Source organism: Sordaria macrospora, chromosome 4 (genome assembly GCF_033870435.1).
Source record: "Sordaria macrospora chromosome 4, complete sequence".
NCBI classification, from domain to species: domain Eukaryota; kingdom Fungi; phylum Ascomycota; class Sordariomycetes; order Sordariales; family Sordariaceae; genus Sordaria; species Sordaria macrospora.
Genome location: NC_089374.1, coordinates 2,675,153 through 2,694,362, shown reverse-complemented (window position 1 = coordinate 2,694,362; position 19,210 = coordinate 2,675,153). Strand labels below are relative to the sequence as shown.

Sequence of the window (19,210 nt, the reverse complement as noted above, 5' to 3'; positions counted from 1 at the left end):
AATCAATCCATCCATCCAGAAGAGCCAGAATATGATCCACATGCGTCCAGAGGGACCGTGGACCGTGGACCGTGGAACATGGAGCGAGGTTGTGGTCTTCGAGGCGGGCTATTCACAGACTACCCCCGCTTACAGTGCCCCCCTGGGACTGGGAGCTGACTGGTTGGTCAATTCCAGTGTCCACGACGTTAGTGCGCTCCTCTGAAGGCTCGCCGAGCCATGGAAAGTTGTTGACTGCTGTGCCCACCTATCTTTTTGCCTCAGCTTTTTTCCCCGAAGAACATCCATCTCCTTCGACTTCCTTTCCTCTCTCCCCCTCTTCCTCCTCTTTTTTTCCCAACCTTTCCACTCCACGCACATCCTTAGCAACACAAAGGGCTCCCCCGCCATTCCAGATCAACACTCCCTTCTCCATTGATCGCCTTGGCGAAACAGCAAAAAAATAAGGGGATTTCTTTTGGTCTCAAATAGTTGATTATCGACGACAACACCACCACCACCACCAGTTGCCATCGCAAAACAACCACGCCCATCATGGACTCCGTTCTTCGCCAGTCCAAGGCTGTGTGCCCCTTCATGAAGAAGGCCACGGCTTCCAGCCTCCGCGCCATGACCACCGCCGCGCGCCCCGCCGCTTCTCCTTGCGGTGGCGCCATCTCCAAGCTGCAGGTCCTCGCCAACCGCTGCCCCGTCATGGGCAAGGCCATGGCTGTTCAGTCTGCTCGCATGGGAGGCCGCGCCAGCGCTGCTCCTGCTTCTTTCGTTCAGAAGGCCAAGCTGCACACCGGCCGTCCCCGCGAGGCTCAGGCCGTTGAGGGTGTTTTCACCGGCCAGAAGGGTGAGTCACGCAGTTGTTCTTGTGCGCCGTGATACAGTATGTTGACTTTTACCCCTTGGAACAGTCGGCCTTCCTCCCCATCCCCCTTTGAAGCCTTCGACTGCCACCGCTGCGAACCCGTCGCCGGCCGCTTGCACTGTTTCGGGCAACCATGGCACCAAGTTCAACTATGAGAAGTTCTACGAGAACGAGCTGGAGAAGAAGCACAAGGACAAGTCGTACCGCTACTTCAATAACATCAACCGTCTGGCCAAGGAGTTCCCCCGTGCCCACATGGCCACCAAGGAGGAGAAGGTCACAGTCTGGTGCGCCAACGACTACCTCGGCATGGGCCGCAACCAACACGTGCTCAAGGCCATGCACAACACCCTCGATGAGTACGGCGCCGGTGCCGGTGGCACAAGAAATATCTCGGGTCACAACAAGCATGCTGTCGAACTCGAGAACACCATCGCGAAGCTCCATGCTAAGGATGCTGCGCTTGTTTTCAGCTCGTGCTACGTCGCCAACGACGCGACACTGGCTACCCTTGGTAGCAAACTCCCCGACTGTGTGATTCTCTCCGACAGTCTCAACCACGCCTCCATGATCCAGGGTATCCGTCACTCTGGCGCGAAGAAGGTAATTTTCAAGCACAACGATGTCGAGGATCTCGAGAAGAAGCTGGCTGCCCTGCCGCTGCACATTCCCAAGATCATTGCCTTCGAGTCAGTGTACAGCATGTGCGGATCCATCGGTCCCATTGAGAAGATTTGCGACTTGGCCGAGAAGTACGGTGCCATCACCTTTAACGATGAAGTGCATGCCGTCGGCATGTACGGCCCACACGGCGCCGGTGTCGCTGAGCACCTTGACTGGGAGGCCCACCAGCGCGGCGAGACCAAGGGAACCATCACCGACCGCATCGACATCTTCACCGGCACCCTCGGCAAGGCCTACGGCTGCGTCGGTGGCTACATTGCCGGCAGCGCCAAGCTGGTCGACACCATCCGCTCGCTCGCTCCTGGCTTCATCTTTACCACCTCCCTTCCTCCCGCCGTCATGGCCGGTGCCCGCGCCGCCATTGAGTACCAGATGAGCTACGACGGTGACCGCCGCCTCCAGCAGCTGCACACCCGCGCCGTCAAGGAGGCTCTCGACGAGCGTGACATCCCCGTCATCCCCAACCCCAGCCACATCATCCCCATCCTCGTCGGCAACGCCGAGCTGGCTAAGAAGGCGTCCGACAAGCTCCTCGCCGACCACCAGATCTACGTCCAGAGCATCAACTACCCTACCGTCCCTGTCGGTCAGGAGCGTCTGCGCGTCACTCCCACCCCGGGCCACACCAAGCAGTTCCGCGACCACCTCGTCGCCGCCCTCGACTCCATCTGGACCGAGCTCGGCATCAAGCGCACCAGCGACTGGGCCGCCGAGGGCGGCTTCATCGGCGTTGGTGAGGCCGACGCCGAGCCCGTTGCTCCCCTCTGGACCGACGGGCAGCTTGGCATCGCCGATGCCGTTGCTGAGCTCCGTGCTGCTCAGGCTTCTGGCGAGAAGAAGGGCGTCACCAACCAGCTTCTTGAGAGCATTGCGCTCGAGCAGGAGCGTGAGGCGCTCAACGCTGCTGAGGAGGCTGCTGATGCTGCCAAGGCCGCCGCTGCTGCTTCTGCTTGAGCATCCCTCTCTCTGAGGGAGTTGCTATAAGCAAAGCAAGCATCGTTGCTCCAGGACGGGTGAACACACACACACACAGACACAAGGGGAGCTCAACGGGCCCTTTTCTCTTTTTCACTGAATAAAAGAGGAAAGTATCTCACGTTCCTTGGAGCGAGCGCGCGCAGCATGGTGGAGGAGGAGGAGTGGAGCAACGATGTCCATATTTGTCTTTTTTTTTCTGATCCTGTTCAGGCGACACCAGCCCGACTATATCTACTATACCAATACCTTGGTGCTTTACGCTTCGTTATGTTACGCCTCTGGCGTACACACAATTTTTGGATAACAAAATCAAATCAAATGATTCTTTTTGGCTGGGACACCGCAAAAGAAGGTGTCCCCAAGAACCCGCATGGGTCGAATGCCGCTACACAACTTTTTTGGCTCCTGAAATGCTCTTGGGTGAAACGTGAAGTGATGATACTTGTGACTGAACTTGGTTTGAATGTTGATATGTATGAAACATCTGGATTGTCTTACTACGGAACACGCCCGTTTGCGAGACGGAGTTTCTCCCGTGGGATACTGTACATCTTTCCGCGGATAAGATGTTTCGAATCTTCACTTCCCTTCGCAAAAGAGAGGTCAAGTTTCTCTTCATTTCTGATACCAGGAGCGAGCAGGCATGGTGATTCACCTGAATCACTGATTCGTACAAGGCATTATCGAAAGCATCAAGAAAAAGCCGACAGAGGAAAAGTAAATACACACATTTTCACCAGACACACTAAATGACACCCGGAATAGCATCCAACATCCAACACCACGATCCTCATTACATCCACCACACCCCTACCTCTCTTCAACCTTTTCAGCCCCTCCAGCCCCTCCAGCCCCCTCAACAGATCCCGTCAGACAATTCCCATACCCAACCTGACACCCAACCTGTGCCCAGCAGTACAACAAGCTCGAGCCACATCTCCCTCCCGACCCGCAGCACTCTCCAAACCTGCTTCCCAAGCACGTCTGGCCAAAATCCGGGCCACACTCGCCGTTGATGCTGATAGTTAAGTCGCCGCCGTTTGGTGGCGGGGGCGAAGAGGTGGTTGTTGGTTTTATTACTGATGTAACGAAACAAAAAGAGAAGGTTAAGAAGTTAGTTAGCTTCAGCTCTTGTCTTCCTCGTAACAACTCAAACAGAACTACGCTAGGTGTGTTCTTCTTGCTAGATTGGTTGGGAGGAAAATCATCAATGTCATGGTTCGTGCGAGACGGACGGCAGATAGAAAGTGGGATGGATGGTGAGATAAAGGTGAAGAAGGGTAATACTTGCTGAACCGGGACCCCTTCGGATGTGAGAGCAGGGTTGGGTTTGGCGAGCGAGAGCTCGCTGTATCGAGGAATGGATAATGGGAAGGGCCAGGAGAGGCCAGCAGGGCGGAGGGGAAAAGGTCTTACTTGTTGTAGAACGAGTGCTAGTAGTGCTTGTGCTCGTGGTTGGAATGACTAGGGCAGTAGATCTCGTGCGGATGCTAGTGCTAGTAGTAGTGGAAGTGCTCGTAGTTGGTGGAACGAGGACGCCGGTGGACCGTGTTTTAATGCTAGTGCTTGTGCTTGTGGTAGTTGTAAGGTCTGTGGATCTTGTGATGGTACGGATGCTGGTGGAAGTGCTCGAGGGTTTGATGCTGGTGGTTGATGTAGTAGTTCTTACCGACGAGGTAGAGCTTAGCGACGGAACGGCTGGTCCAGTACGGTACCAGTTTTCCGTCGGGTCGCCCAGACACTCTCCTACTGTCACCGCCCTATATCCTTTGGAAAAAAGTGAAGTCAAGATGTAGTCGGTCAGGTTATAAACCGTCTGTACGTGAATGTCGTGTTCGATCTGGAGGAAGCTGTCGGAGTTGGGATTGGAATTCTTAATTGCCTTATCCCAGATGTTCTTGCTCGTCTGGATCTGTTTCGCGTCGTCGTGCAGGTAGCCCTCAGTGTCAAGGTTGAAGTAAACAGTATGGTAGCCGAGCGTTGACAAGACGTTTTGGCAGTTCTTCTCGCAGATCGAATAAGGGGGCCTAGTTGAGAGTCAGAAGTGAGGGTATCGTCGAAGACAGGTTTAGACTTACCTCATGTACGTTGGGAAGAAACCAAGGATAGAATTAAAAGCAATCTCGTTCCACACCATCTGATTCGTCATTTGAGTGTTAGTCAACTGACTGGCGTTCTCGTGGGACCAAGTATGGCTGGCAATTTGGTGGCCTTCTGCATGCATTCTCTGGAAAGAGTGTCAGTGAACAATTGGTCAAAGAGTCTTCGGGGACAAGTTATTTACCCTGATAATCGCCGGATAGGGAGTAGCTGGGTCGTTAATCATTCCTTTACCGATGTTGTTGCCCGTAATGAAAAAGGTGGCCTTGGCCCCATAGCTCTATGTCCAATGTCAGCCGTTGTCATCCATGATAGAGTGATGGAGTTCCAACCTTCAACTTGTCGAGTAGATCGTTGGTGTAGAGGTATGGTCCATCATCAAATGTCAACGCAATATCTCCGTCGGTAACGCAGTCGTAGATCCCACCTCCAGCATAGAGAACCTTGCCCACTTTTGGCCTTGAAATTCCGGACGTGTCAGGCCCTGAAGGCTTTTGGTTCTGTACCGGTTGTTAGTGAATATTTCGGCTTTGTTTGGGCGGTAGTCACTCATACCCCGTCACAAGCTGGACCATAGTTTATTTGGCAGTCAGGAGCTGTGCAATAGTCCTTGCCCACTCCACACCATCTATCAGAACGATGTTAGTACTCATACTTGACAGCTTCAGGAGAGGAGAGCTAGTCGAACCCTTCAAAGGAGCAGCACTTTCCAGCTCCACAACTCCCACGTCCTGGTCCGCATTGTTGGTCGTTGGCATCCCGCTTGCGCGGGCCAGATTTTCGCTCGAGTGTTTGCGCACGCTCACTGAAAGGGGTAGCTGCAGGCAAAGATCCTGAACGGAAAGTCTTTAGCTCGGACAAAAGCTTCCTACCTCCCAGAATCTTTGGCACATGTTGGCCACCGCTGGTGGCATGAGCAAACGTCAAGCCAAGCGAAGTGACTAAGAGAGCGGAAGAAAGCTTCATTGTCGTGACCGATCAGAGGATGGTATCCGTAAGCGGATCGAGTGGCTACGTGCCAGCGCGACAAGAACAGAAAGTAAAAGCGAATAGACGAGCCGCAGAAGGAGTAAGAGATTTTATGCAAAAGAAGAACCAGGTCTTCTAAAGTATGGGATACAGGACAACCAGGCCAGCCCTACTGGAACGAGTGGAAGGACGAAATATATCACGAGTACACGCGGTAATGTTGCAAATCGGGTCAACTTTTAGATTGCATAGAGGGATGGGGGGCGCAACATAAATGAAAACCACGGATACCGTCTCTCTGGGAGACGCGGCGTTAACATGCCACACAACCACAAGGTTGCGATGTGCATATCATCGTCCCCTCCATTGTGAACTGTGTCCTTGCAGTTACAGGACATTGTCTTGCTTCGTTCCTCTCGCTGCAGCTGCAGTAGGCGTATGAGATGCTCGCAACATGGGGCCAGTGTGATGGAAGTTGATGTGTAGTTGGAACTCGACTCGTACAAAATGCAGCCTCGGAACGAGGAGGACTGGGACCCCAGCCCTATCCCGCGAGAGTTCCTGCCGGTAGCCGACGAGGTTATGAATATCCGCTATTCTAGAAGAACGAGTTGTCGATCTGCTGTCCCTTTCGGTAAGCATGTCATTTGTGTGACAAGCCCCTGTTTCCGTGAGTGCGCCACTTGACGTGTTTGTGCGTATTAAGGAGAGAAGGCATCAAGAGGCCCATGAAGGATAAGGTTCAAATACAGAGGTAGGCAAGCATGGTGATACCAGGCCAGATATCACAGCCGTGGCCACAACGTCGGAGTTGAGGAGGAGGTGCAGAGTGTAGACTCGGGGAATGAGACATGCCGTCACGGTGTAAGCATCCCGAAAAGCCGGCCAAGGCAATCTAGGAGGTGTCTCTGGGTACTGGGGAAGTATAGAGCTGATAGTCCCCTAGCAGAACCAAGGCACTCACTTGAAGATGGCCAAGCAGTCCTTCAAATCAAAGGATGTTTGTTCCCCTGGCTCAAATTGGAAAGCTGTAAGAATGTTTGTTCTTTTGCAAGATGAAATATGCGGGGATCAGCCTCATGGCCGGCTGATGTTCCGGTCGCTTGCCGGGAGATCTCGGGGTCCTTAAGTGCTAGGGGTCTTCATTGTAAGGGACAGACTAGTAATAATCCCAAAAAGAGGGGATGGGTGCGGCAAAATGCACAAACAGGCCGAATGGAGAGGATCTCGCGCTGGAACATCGAATCGTTGTCAATATCTGAATTTCGGCTGAATTGGGGTGGACTGTGACCCGTTGATGGAGCAGCGGAAGAGAGGAACCGACAACCATGTTCTGTTAAAGGTCGGTTAGCAAACGTGATTACAACAACAAGGAGAGGAAAACGTCAGCTTTGTGAATTGCTGTTGTTGCTTCGCAGCGAAGGGACGGTAAACGAAGGCGACGGAAGCATTCGTTTAACGTAACCGCAATCTGGGTCCTGGAGCTCATGAGACGTTTGGTTCTCGCAAGGTCCCCGGTCCTCAGTTTGGAGCCAGGACGAGAAGAACTCGACACTATTCACTTCAAAATTTTACCGCGTTTTGACACGGAAGCTATGTTGACTGAGTCGGAAAAGGGCTGTGAAACAAAGAAGCCCTAACAGGTAATATCGAAGTGACGACTTCGAGCATGTTTTCTCCGCGCTTGCCGTTGTCCCCGATAGCCCTTTTTGATCACGACATATCGGTGTCGGCAAGAGCTAACCACCGAGAAAGTTAAATGACAGACTGGAAACCGAAGCTTCCATCTTTCGAGTGCCTTCCTTTCTCAAACCCAATTCCTCCTCTCCAACTGTTTCCGGTCCCAATTCATCTCTCCCAATTCGACGTTGTCCTATTCGAATCATGTTTCCATCTAGACAACCGACTAAGATGCTGTGTAATGTTTTGCTCCTCGTTTATCGACCTTAAGCGCTTCGACCTCGTCTCTGCAACCATCCATGATGCATACATTAATTGCATGGGAAAACCTCCGTCGACCATGGGACCGTCCGCGAGAAAACCAGGGAAGCCAAGTGTCGTCGTCATGCAGGGCCCAGCATCTGCCTGTGTGACTGCTGCCTTACCGGAAATAGCCCAATCGTTCTCCGTCAGATCATAGATGGTTGTTGTTGTAGTAGCTGAGGAGGTGGTCAGTCGATGCGGAAACCTCCACAGTCCAAGCGATACAGCATAACACCACCACCCCATTCCGTGGTGGTAACGTGCCATGCATCAGGTACGCAAATCTACCCGTATGTTGTATCATCTCTTCTCTCCCCTCGAAGAACCCTCCATAACCGTGACATTCTCGGCAAGGATGTCTCTCCGGCTGCATGTTCGTGATCATACCTGGGTTTTGACAGTGAGCGGATTTGTCGTATTTCCAAGACAACATCTGTCCGGACACGCCCTCTGTCACGAGGGACGATAGCTCACAGGCTTCTTTATGGCCATCATCGCCTGCTTCTTCACCGATGACTCCCCTTTAACCAGTAACGGCTCGGCTGACCTTGAGATGAACGACCTGTAGTTTCTATGTGGCTCTATTCCAAGCCTATGCGCATTTATCGGCTCGTGAAGGCTCTCCCTTCTTCAGACTGATGGTCTCCGGGCGTGGATATATGAGTCCTAACGTCAAACCCACGAGTCTTGAGCCTGTCCCGTTAGTGCAAACGAAGCAAACGCCCCTGACTCCACGTCAGTTTGCTCGTATAGTCGAACTGCTCCATTCAGTTGTTTCGCGAATAAAAGCCGACAAGCCGATATAGTGGCCCGACATGAGTTCGCCGCGGTCACCGTGGCCGTGGTTTAAGTATGAGGAGGGGGTTTGCGATGGGGGAAGGGCCGTCATCTTGGAAGGCTCGTTGGTATTTTAACGTGATGGGGACGGAAACATGGAGGAATGCATCGACTTAGGATTGTGAGGGCCGTGTGGGTGTGCGATTGACAAATAGTCTCGGAAGAGCGGTTCGAAGGGCACCTTGACAACTCCAAAAGAAGGGACAGTAGGTGATGGTTGGGTGCCAGGGGGGGCTCGAAGGGCGGGTGCTTCCTACAATAACTCGGGGTATAGGGGAGTTGGAAAGAGATGGTTCGCGACTATATTCCGGCGATGATGCTGTTCGGAGCTAAGATGGTTTGGCTTTCGTTCCGTGTCTTTGCGGTTGCCGCGTCGAGATTCCGTGGCCGGGACGGAGGGAAGGAAACGAGAACGGACGTTATCCGGGGCCGATGCTCGGCTACAGAGCGGGATTTTGCGGGGTGAATGGCCTGTGATCCGGGGGGAAAAGGGAGCGGCTACGGGCGACCTACGATGACTCCTCTGCTGCAGGGACGCTATGGGGCTGTCTTGGGCAAGCTGCAGGTCGCCTAGCCAAAGGGTCCCGCGACTGAGCTGCAGTGATTGGTGAATGAAATTTTTATAAGTGACATCAGATCATCGACTCATCCCACTTCAAAACATTGAACTACCCCTCCATCATCCTCATCTCAGTATATCTCGAGAAGAAGAAACCTCAGTAAGCAACTCCATGCAAAATTACGAAAGTAGGACCAGCGCTTACACTAGAAATAGGCCAAAATGTCCAGCTACGACAAGTACCAGGTAAAATCCCTGAAGACTTTCTTCATGCGTTGATTTCGACCCCGCGATACCCTCACCTTCAGCGTTGCCCCTCCTCGGCCCTGACTACCAAGCATAACTCAACCCTTACCCATGAGATCCTGAACATGCTTCTCACCCAAGCCTATGCCATCTTCAATCAGCCCATATGACACCAAGCTAACTGACCATGTCACTCAAAGACCCCCCTCGCCACGAGGTATGCTTCCCAGGAGATGATGTCCATCTTCTCGGCCCGCACCCGTGCCTCCACCTGGCGTCAACTCTGGGTCTGGCTGGCCGAGGCCGAGCAGGAGTTGGGTCTCAACATCCCCGAGGAGGCCATCCAGCAGATGCGTGAGCACGTTACCGTTACCGACAAGGCCTTCGATGTCGCCCGCGAGTACGAGAACAAGTTCCGTGTAGGTTACCCTTCGTGCATGTGACAAAGATCTTTGCTAATCAACCATCACAGCACGATGTCATGGCTCACGTCCACGCCTATGGCGAGGATGCTCCCGCTGCTGCCGGCCACATTCACTTGGGTGTAAGTGAAGAAGATTATTTCCTGAATCGCTGAAGGCCTGTGAGCTAACCATGATCTCCCATCACGCAGGCCACCAGCTGCTACGGTATGCATATTACTGGTTCTTTTCTGGGAACGAACCATACTGACTTACTGTAACAGTCACCGATAACGCCGACTTGATCTTTATCCAGAAGGCTCTTGATCTCATCCTCCCCAAGCTGGCCAAGGTCATCCAGAACCTCAAGGAGTTCGCCCTCAAGTACAAGGACACCCCCACCCTTGGCTTCACCCACTACCAGCCCGCTCAGCTCATCACCATCGGCAAGCGCGCCTGCCAATGGATCCAGGAGCTCGTCATGGACCTCGAGGACATCGAGACCGTCCGCGAGCGTCTTCAGTTCCGCGGCGCTCAGGGCACCACCGGCTCGCAGGCCACCTTCCTCGAGCTGTTCGACGGTAACGCCGACAAGATCGTCGAGCTCAACAAGGTCCTCTGCAAGAAGGCCGGCTTCCCCTCCGCCTACCCCATCTCCACCCAGACCTACACCCGCAAGGTCGACCTCCGCGTCGCCAACGCCGTGTGCGCTCTCGGCGCCACCGCCGAGCGCATCGCCGCCGACATCCGCCACCTGGCCAACCTCAAGGAGATGGAGGAGCCGTTCGAGAAGTCGCAGATCGGCAGCTCGGCCATGGCCTACAAGCGTAACCCCATGCGCTCAGAGCGCATCGCCGCCCTCTCCCGCAAGCTGGCCAACCTGCCTGTTAACTTCAGCAACACCTTCAAGGCGCAGTGGTTCGAGCGCACGCTCGACGACAGCGCCATCCGCCGCATGGACATCCCCGAGATGTTCCTGCTGGCCGACTCCATCCTGCTCGCCCTCGATAACGTCACTAACGGCCTCGTCGTCTACCCCCAGGTCGTCCGCGCCCGCATCGACCAGGAGCTGCCCTTCATGGCTACCGAGTCCATCCTCATGAAGCTCGCCCAGCACGGCGTCTCCCGCCAGGACGCCCACGAGGAGATCCGCGTCCTGTCCCACCAGGCTAGCGCCGTCGTCAAGCAGGAGGGTGGCAAGAACGACCTGCTCGAGCGCATCAAGAAGGCCGAGTTCTTCAAGCCTGTCTGGGGCGAGATCGATGGTCTTGTTGACCCTGCCCTGTTCATTGGCAACTCGCCCAGGATTGTGGAGGATTACTGCAATGGCGAGGTTGCTGAGAGGCTGAGCAAGTACCAGGAGACGCTTTCCAAGGCCGAGACTGCTCAGCTTTCTATCTAAAAAGAGATGGAGCGAGTGAAAATGGCTTGCTTTTGAACGCTCGGATGTATAAGGAAAAGAAGTGGGTTTCTGGTATATAAAAAGGATCAAGTAAAAACATGGAAGGTTTTCTCGATAATAAGTGACGTTTAGTGACCTTTGGGATGTCGACAATGGTTGTTAACATGTCAAAGAAGTATTATTGATCGTGTACGTGAGACTCTTCGACGTACGATGTAGGAACTTAAAGAGATATAAGAGAGGTGAAGAGAGAGGTGAAGAGAGAGGTGAAGATAGAGGTGAAGAGAGAGGTGAAGAGAGGTTAAGATGAGAAGCTGGTATTCTCTTCGCCTCACTGTCTGTTGGTTGTCCCTGTGCAATATGCGCTGCCATGCAATAATAGGCTTCGGCTACTAAGTCATAAACTGGACTTTTCGGAATGTTTTAGTAATTGGACCATTATTTATCCGATAATACTTGCCCCTTTGTCTGTATATGTGAATGAACCTACTCGCCGTGATGTTGAGGTTGTGATCAACGGTTATTTCCAAGCCATAACTGCGGATTTTCTATTCAGTCGCTTGCTGGAAAAACACAACGCTACATCGTCCTGCTTGCTTCATAAAACCTCTATCAGCACCCAAGATATCCGTCCGTATGTATTCAAAAGGGCCTTTGGTCTTACTCCAAGCGATATCATGGTATGAATCCTTGAGGGATGTTCAAATATCAAAATATATCTGGTACTCATCTAATGCTTAATTATAAATGAGTGGGTGGCGTGAATGCTGAGGAAAGAAATCGAGTAGAAACTTTTCAGGGAGGGAAGAAATGGGTTGAAAGTTCCCTAAGGAGAGGAATGTGATTCCTCTTTACACAGAGACCAAAGCAAAGAACCCCCTTTGACGCGCGGCAAACATAACCGGGAAAGAGCACACACCGGGAAGAGTAAGAAAAAAGAAGAGTAATTTCATCATATGAGAAGAATTTGACACCGGTTATCCATCTCTTGAATTCAAGGTGAACTCAAAACGTAAGCGACAGAAAAAGAGCTGGTCCCATCGTTCGACCTTGTTCGTGGCATGCGTCATGAAAATGAAATCATCCTCTCTAGACGTCAAAGTCCATAACGAAGATGGATCAGACATCCCGTCCACACCATCCACTTCTTCATAATATCACATGGTAGGAAAAACGAAATCCTGCGAAGAGCTCGTTGGATTGTATCCACCAGTCTCTTCACCACAATCCGTCTGCGCCGGCATGAAGAAATCAAACGACGCGTCTTCAAAAAGGCCATGAGACGGCTGAGATGTGGACGCCGTTGCGAAAGGATTGGGGTTGGACCACCCTGAAAAGTCCTGCTGAGGCTGCTGTTGAGCTGCCTGGCGCTGCTGGATTGTCGCAACGCTTTGGTTTGGCCCTACCCTTGGAGTGGATGAGAATATTGTCTTGTTGTAGATGTCGCTATTGTTCCCTGATGAGTCGCCGTTGTTGCCAAATTGGTAGTCGCCGAACAGAGTAAAAGACCCCCCATCTTGTCGTTGTTGGCTCAAGTTATTGAACCAGTTCTTGTGCGGACCACCTGAGATATCTGCCATCACTGCTGCCTGACCAGGCTCGCCCAGGCTTCCTCGCCTAGGGTCGGTGCAGGTACCGTAGGCGGAATCGGCGAGTGAAGTGGGATTCTTTCGAGCGGAGAAGAGCAACACGCTTGTTGATGGTTGACTGAAGTTCGGGACATCTTGGAATGAGTCGTTCAGTACAGATGACGGGCTTGTTGGAACGTGGTGAACGCTTGAGTGGGAGGGCAAGTTGAGCCCTGGCCTCTGCCTCATGAACGTTTCCGGCGTCTCGCTCATCAAGCCATCGCGGTCAACATCCGTGGATTGAGAATCCATGTATCCTACTAGGCTCTCCTGATCCGAGTTCGAATCCTTGGAAGTGGGTATCCGAGGCGCAGAGACTAATCCAAGACCAGATGCCATCTCGGAGGCATGATGGATGGCACTGCTGTGGACAGTACTCGCTAGTGACTCTTGTCTAGATTCACGGGTCACTAATGATTCCTTGAGCTGACGGTTTTCTTCTCTGAGTTTCTGGATTTCACTCTCGAGACTGGTTCTGGAGGGGGCCAATGTCCCATGATTGGTCGGAGCAACGGTACCAGAGACCAAACCTTGGTGAGCATTGTCTCCAGCATTGTATATTGTGCGAATCGAACCTTTTGTTCGGTATACCGCGTTTTCTTGCCCTTCCATGTCAAAGTTTGGTGAAAGCCTGCTCTGCTCGTTATGCTGTTGGACCAATGGCGTGAAAAGGTCACGCATTATACGCCACTTCTCCCGCTTTCCTTTAGACACCTTCTCGCATTCGAGATCCACATGATTCTGAAATGCCAAGGGGTCAAAGAAAGGCTGCCAGCAACGGCGGCAAAGGCCAACCCGTGGGTGCAGATAGTTGCTGTCCTGAATCTCAAACGACGATATCATCCGTGGGTCCACGCTGAGGCGATGGGCCGGTCGGAGCAGATGTCGTGCTAGAGTTGAGATGTCTCGATGTGGTGTATGGCATGGATCAGACTTGTCCCTGGTCTCCTTATTGTAGAGGTGGGGGTGGGAGTGCCGGAAGATACACGGCATAGTGCTGTCGGTGAATCCCTCGTCGTCGCCGAGCCCTTCTGAAGGGTCTAGCTTGAATCTCTTCCTTGATGCGGCAGCATCGCTGTTTCTCCTCCGTTGGCGACGTGGGGCCCTGCTTGATTGTTGTCTCGATGATTGAGTCTGCCTGGAGGTCTCTGGGGTATTGGTGCCGTTATTCACACATGTTATTGAGTTAGATGGGACTGCCGCAGATGCTAAGACTTGTGGCACAAGATTGGAGAGCGATGGGTCAACCGGAATATCACTGATCCTGAGAGGTTGGTTGCCGTGATATGTCTGGTCAAATCGTTCAATCATGGTTCCGTTCCTCCGTAGCCGGGTAGCAGGCGATGTCCAAGGGAAAAGTTGAGGAGCATCATGATGGTGACTTGGATCCTCATCCTCTTCATCGAATACGACGGACTGGTCGGTGTCATCCTGAAATAGGGTAAAATCCTGATGATGGTTGGGGACAGGCAGCAACTCAGACGACGACTTGATGGCTGGAGTAGAACATGCTGAGGCAATGTGGGGCCCAGGCTTTAGCCGGTAAACGGGGGCCATCGGAGAGCTATCCGCGGGTTGTTTGCCATTGGATTTGCTCCTGGTGTACATCCATCCATGGGCCTTCTCCATGTGTTGTTTGCAGTTCGATTCGCGTTTGGACTCGTATTCACAATTTTCGTATTCGCAGGCGTAGATGATCGGGTTAGGAGAGTGCTTATCATTGTTGTGGCGTTCGAGTTCCTTCAATGTTGGCCAGCCAAGGTAAGAGTACTTGCAATCGGAATGTTGGCACTTGAATGGTCGAGTGTGAGATTTGCTGTGTTTGTTCAGATCACAAGGTCTGGCGAAGACTTTGGTACAGTCCGGGCAGTTGTACGGGGCAGCGGCAAGACTGCGTGCCTCAGGCTTTGCGGAAGATGAAGCCATGTGAGGAAGATATAATCGGGATGTCTCGGGGAATTTTGTCCGTCTCACACGCAAGATAATAACCACACGGGATACTCTTGAGGTGTATTAGTCCTCATAGTCGAACTGAGAAAGGAGGAGAAATGTCTCACAAGCAAACCTCGAGTAGACTCTGCGGGGGGACGGTTGGACCTTGATATGCTCAAAATGGTCACAACTCTCGTCGGACGAATTCTTTAAACTTCCGTGTCGATGGCCAGCTTAGGCAACCACGCCCTCCAAGTGGCTGGGCAGACGTTGATGCGGGGTCGAGAAAGAGCTGGAGACAGCTTGGGCGTATTGTTTGACAGATGAAACGCTAGTCGTGATGCCTTACGGGAGTCTGTAATCGAGTTTGATAAGGGGGTAAGGCAGTAAATAAGGGTGAAAGTGATAATGGTGAAGATGAGTCTTGGGAGGCTTTTCAGATATCGGAGTTGGACAAGCCGCAGCTAATGAGGATCGATGTTCTCTTCCCAGATCGTTAGTGAGTAATGAAGAGGAATTGAGCGAGTGCCCGGTTGTACAAGTACGATTCTATCCATGATTGCGAGCGCGGGGAGGTCGCCATCTCGAGGAGCAGACATAGTACAAGACATAAGCCGGGTTGAGGATGATGCTGCGCATTCGTTGCGCAGAAAAGAGGCTCAGCACCAAGGCAACCAAGTAGGCCAATGGCTGGCGACAATGATACCATGGGAGGTTGGTATTGAAGTGTGCACGGACCATCTGAGCCTTGGATGTCGCAACTGGCCAATGACGATGGCGTTCGTTATTGAGTTCTCACACGTGTTGGACGTCGTCTGGCTCTCGAATGGCCTAAAGCGTAATAGCGTCGCGTAGCCTGATGAGGTCGTAGGCCGCCCACCACTCTTTCACACCATATCGTCAAGCCGTTCCTCGTTACCCAGCCCTACCCATCCCCGGGTTCTCGTAAAGGATGACCGTTGACGATACAAGCCACAACGGACACTCTGCAGGGTCCAAGTGTTGAACAACGCCATGCTTGAGTTTCAACGACGCTTTCCCTGTAGGGGAGCATGTTCTGCATCGCCAGTGTAAGATTCCCCAACAATTCAAGGTCTTGATTTCTCTGACGGAGGTTCTCGCCATCATAAGCCTAGGTCTTGACAAGTACCGGGCGATATAAATGCTTATCACAATACAACAAGGTATATCCGCCAAGCCCCTTGGTTGCCCCGGCCCAGAGTCGAGCTGTGTCGGTCGTTTGCGGGGAACGCTTTGCAATGCGTGTGTTTCGGACCAGTGTACTTGGTTCTTTCGTGAAATTGAGTTTTCGTCGTGAGATGTTGTCAACTATCTCGTATATTGTCGAACGATCGTAGTTTCGTCGATGTCGAAAGTTGGTTGATATGGTTTCCTGTTCTTGGCGGTATTAGTTACATGGTTGCTGACGAAGCCTTTGAACGAAGAAGTATGCCTACCCGAGACGCCATCGAGACCATACCGCATGCCAGGACTATATGTTAGCTTTCTTTGGATATGCGATCCATATGGCTGACGATGCTGTCATAAAAGTCGCTGTTTAGTCAAAAGACGCTTGTCTCCGAGGGCATGATTCTTCTTGCCCTGTCATCAGATGATTGCATGTGTGAGTTGTCGTCTTGTTCGGATATTGTTTGGATCCGGCTCCCTGACCTCGATGATTGGCCGGGAGGATGAAGGAAGGGAATACTGCGATGTTCGGTCATGATATGGAAAGGCAAGGACACTCGACCTTCCTTAACGAAGCTCAACGCCCAAGTCACTCTGAGGTAGGTCAATGTTCACATATCCTGCCTTTGAATATGTTCATATCGGAGACGTGTGAGGGTCAACTGGCAACTTTGCTCCAAAAACTCATGTGGCTCTGCTAGAGAGTGAATCTTTCCTATAGACTGGTATGGTGGTGCTTTCAGCACGAGTTAGCAGTTTCACCGAAAACAAAAGGTCTGCAGCATAACGACTGAGACGTCTCGATAGTCCTCACCACGACAAATGCAAGATGGTGCAAGACAGTGTCCTAAACCATCTAGACAGTCTTCAACATATCGAACCGGCGGTGACAAAGAGTATATAGGGGCTCCAAGGTTCTCAATCAGAAGCAAATAGAGGGAACAGGGAACCATGGGTCGTTCACGGGCCGTCCAGGGTTGAGCATGAATTTGGATACTCAAGAAGAGATCACGAAGTGGATACACGACTCCGCCGTGCCGTTGCCGAGAGATTCGAGCATTTCGATTCGAAGGCATTTTGCGGGGGGGGAAATTAAGGCTCGCGCGGACCTGGCTATGCTGGCATGGTGTTGAAATGAGCACTGGGGAGACTGGACGGGCTTGCTTCCATTGATTAAGCTTTTCCTGTCGGGAAGCGAAGCCGCTGGGTGACATTGGCGCTGTGACACTGGTGACCGTGACGGGACGGGAGCCAACAACGCCAACAGAAGCCAAAGCGTCTAAAAGTTTGGCACTATTGAGTCTTTATCGCGACCTGGTTGGTAGATGTCTGGGAAGTGTGTTGTTGGTGTTGAATCGTGACAGTGCCCCATGTCGTGAAATCGTTCCAGAAAGACGCAGGTCGAGGATCTAGATCTTCAGTCATGGCGGCCGGAGACGAAATGTTGTTTCATTACCCCCAAATATAAAAAGACAAAAGTATGGGTAGGTATGCGGTGAACAATAAGACCGAGAAAAAAAAGGGGAAATGGCGTCGATCGATTATGCGAGAGACAGCACTCGATGACGAGAACGACTCCAGAGGCACGCTGGTCTCGCCGTCCGTCGATTTCCTGATGAGGGGGACGCTCTCCACAGGCAAAGAGGTCTATCAAACAGCCATCTGGTCGTGTTGTGTAGAGATCGTCCGACAAGATCCAGTGAGGCCATGTCTGGAGAAGCTCATTTGGCAAAAGATTGAGCGGTGGACAGCTTCGAACACGACGCGGAGATGGGCAGGAGCTCGATGTGCAAATCAAAATGTGGAAAGAGTTGACCAATGAACTCGCAATTCGCAGAGTGTCGTCCCCGTAAAATTGTGATCTCGCTTGCGTTTCGCCAGGGAAAGGACATCCAACCGCGCCTACTAGATTTGGACGGTACCTGCATATAGTGGGGTAACATAGACCCACCATTGTTGGACTCCATTGGCTCCATCAAAGCGCCATCTCACCTCCACACCTCTTTGGTGCAGCACACTCCGTAGCACACGTTTGCTGCTCTCAATCAAAATTCAGAATCCCTTCAGAACCCCCCCCCCCCCCCCCCCCCCCCCCCCCCCCCCCCGGCATCTTCATCTTGACTTCCACCACTTGGCTCCGTCGGTCGTCTGTCAGAAGCAAACCTTTGGTCAGGCCAACGTGCAGGCCACGGTCAACGGCTACCGGAGATGGAGTTGGCGATGACGATGGCCACGAAAGTCAGCACGCTACATATCTACACCACGGCCAGGGGACCAAACAAGCGGGAAGTAGGAGGTCGATTTAGCCTCTTGATATGCCGGAATTGCTCTTCACAGGGCTTCAATCTCCGGGGACAATGCTTGTCGAGTCCCCATCATGAATTTCCCTCTCTCATTGACCGCCATCTCTACCCACGTCGCCCTAACCTTTAGCACTCTTTTCGACACCTTCCCTTCCTTGTCTAGGTTATCGACAGTGTCTACTGCGTACACCAGCCATCACACGCTGTTACGGACCATCTTCAAACCGGATATGATTCTGTGTGTCTCAACACAATAGTACGGCGGCTGATGTGAGGAACCGAGGGAACCACACACACCTTTCAGCAGCCGAGATTGGCTTCCCAAAGACTTCCCCAGAGGCGCTGGGTGAAAGACAAAGCGAAGAGGCAAACATTGGCCAACATTCTCACATGTGCAGGTATTCTTGCTAAATTGATCACAGACCATTTGCAGAATGCACCGTAATGCATTCAACCGGAGGAAGAGAGATGATGCCGTCGATGCGTCGATACCATGAGCCGTTCTACACATGTACACTACCATACTGTTGTTCTACCCGTCAGCAGCCGTGTCGCTCTGCCATTCACTGTCAAGAGGAATCATGGATCATGAACGGCAGGAGAGTCATCCCCTAACTCGTACATGAGCGCTGAGAGGGCTGCCAAATCATGATTGAGCGTTGTGCTTGCTACGGCCATGGATGCCAACAAGCGCGTCGGAGGCGTCTCTTCAACAGGTGAACAAGTGGTGAACAATCGACTTCACCCTTGTTGCTGGCCTTCCCGAATTGGTACGGCGATTTGCGCCACGCATGATGGCAAACCACAGCGGTCGGCCACCATTGGACCAATGTTTTCTACACGCCCGGGCTAGCCAGTCGAGCCAGTACTAGCACGGCGTGGAGGTGAGCGTGATGCTACGACGATGCTATGTCGAGGGCAGAGGGAAAGAGGGCAGGGGACGAGTCTCCTCCACCAAACCCCTGGAACTAGTGTCCATCATGGCAACGTTAATTTCCCGCTCTGCAAGGTGGGCGAAATGTGGGCGCCAGGGGTCCAACTGAGAAGTGCTGGGGTCAACCCGCGAAGTGGACGGCAAGGGCCTGGAAAGAGCCTGGGCAGATGGACAGCATCTTGGATATTTAATACTTGGGATTCCTCGACC

General features: G+C 52.5%; 4 protein-coding genes across 4 annotated transcripts; 2 read left to right on the top strand and 2 right to left on the bottom strand.

Annotated features, from left to right (window-relative positions):
* The first annotated feature begins 355 nt into the window (after positions 1 to 355).
* Positions 356 to 2,899, top strand: SMAC4_05362 (uncharacterized protein). The gene is made up of 2 exons (XM_003346419.2): positions 356 to 838; positions 903 to 2,899. The coding sequence occupies exons 1-2, from the start codon at positions 535 to 537 to the stop codon at positions 2,492 to 2,494; spliced, it is 1,896 nt and encodes a 631-aa protein (XP_003346467.1). The 5' UTR covers positions 356 to 534; the 3' UTR covers positions 2,495 to 2,899.
* An 832-nt stretch (positions 2,900 to 3,731) lies between these two features.
* On the bottom strand, positions 3,732 to 5,854 carry SMAC4_05361 (uncharacterized protein; the record flags this gene model as incomplete). The annotated part of the gene is made up of 6 exons (XM_066090276.1): positions 5,307 to 5,854; positions 5,174 to 5,246; positions 4,951 to 5,118; positions 4,803 to 4,898; positions 4,597 to 4,745; positions 3,732 to 4,545 (listed from the first exon to the last, which is right to left on the bottom strand). Exons 1-6 carry the CDS (start codon positions 5,582 to 5,584, stop codon positions 3,732 to 3,734), a joined length of 1,578 nt encoding a protein of 525 aa, XP_065946854.1. The 5' UTR covers positions 5,585 to 5,854.
* Positions 5,855 to 9,138: 3,284 nt separating this feature from the next.
* On the top strand, positions 9,139 to 11,131 carry SMAC4_05360 (uncharacterized protein). The gene is made up of 5 exons (XM_066090275.1): positions 9,139 to 9,212; positions 9,413 to 9,631; positions 9,685 to 9,756; positions 9,826 to 9,841; positions 9,898 to 11,131. The coding sequence occupies exons 1-5, from the start codon at positions 9,189 to 9,191 to the stop codon at positions 11,013 to 11,015; spliced, it is 1,449 nt and encodes a 482-aa protein (XP_065946853.1). The 5' UTR covers positions 9,139 to 9,188; the 3' UTR covers positions 11,016 to 11,131.
* A 417-nt stretch (positions 11,132 to 11,548) lies between these two features.
* SMAC4_05359 (uncharacterized protein) lies at positions 11,549 to 17,493 on the bottom strand. Its single transcript, XM_003346416.2, has 3 exons — positions 16,033 to 17,493; positions 14,701 to 15,973; positions 11,549 to 14,645 (listed from the first exon to the last, which is right to left on the bottom strand). Exon 3 carries the CDS (start codon positions 14,567 to 14,569, stop codon positions 12,173 to 12,175), a length of 2,397 nt encoding a protein of 798 aa, XP_003346464.2. The 5' UTR covers positions 14,570 to 14,645; positions 14,701 to 15,973; positions 16,033 to 17,493; the 3' UTR covers positions 11,549 to 12,172.
* Positions 17,494 to 19,210: the final 1,717 nt, after the last annotated feature.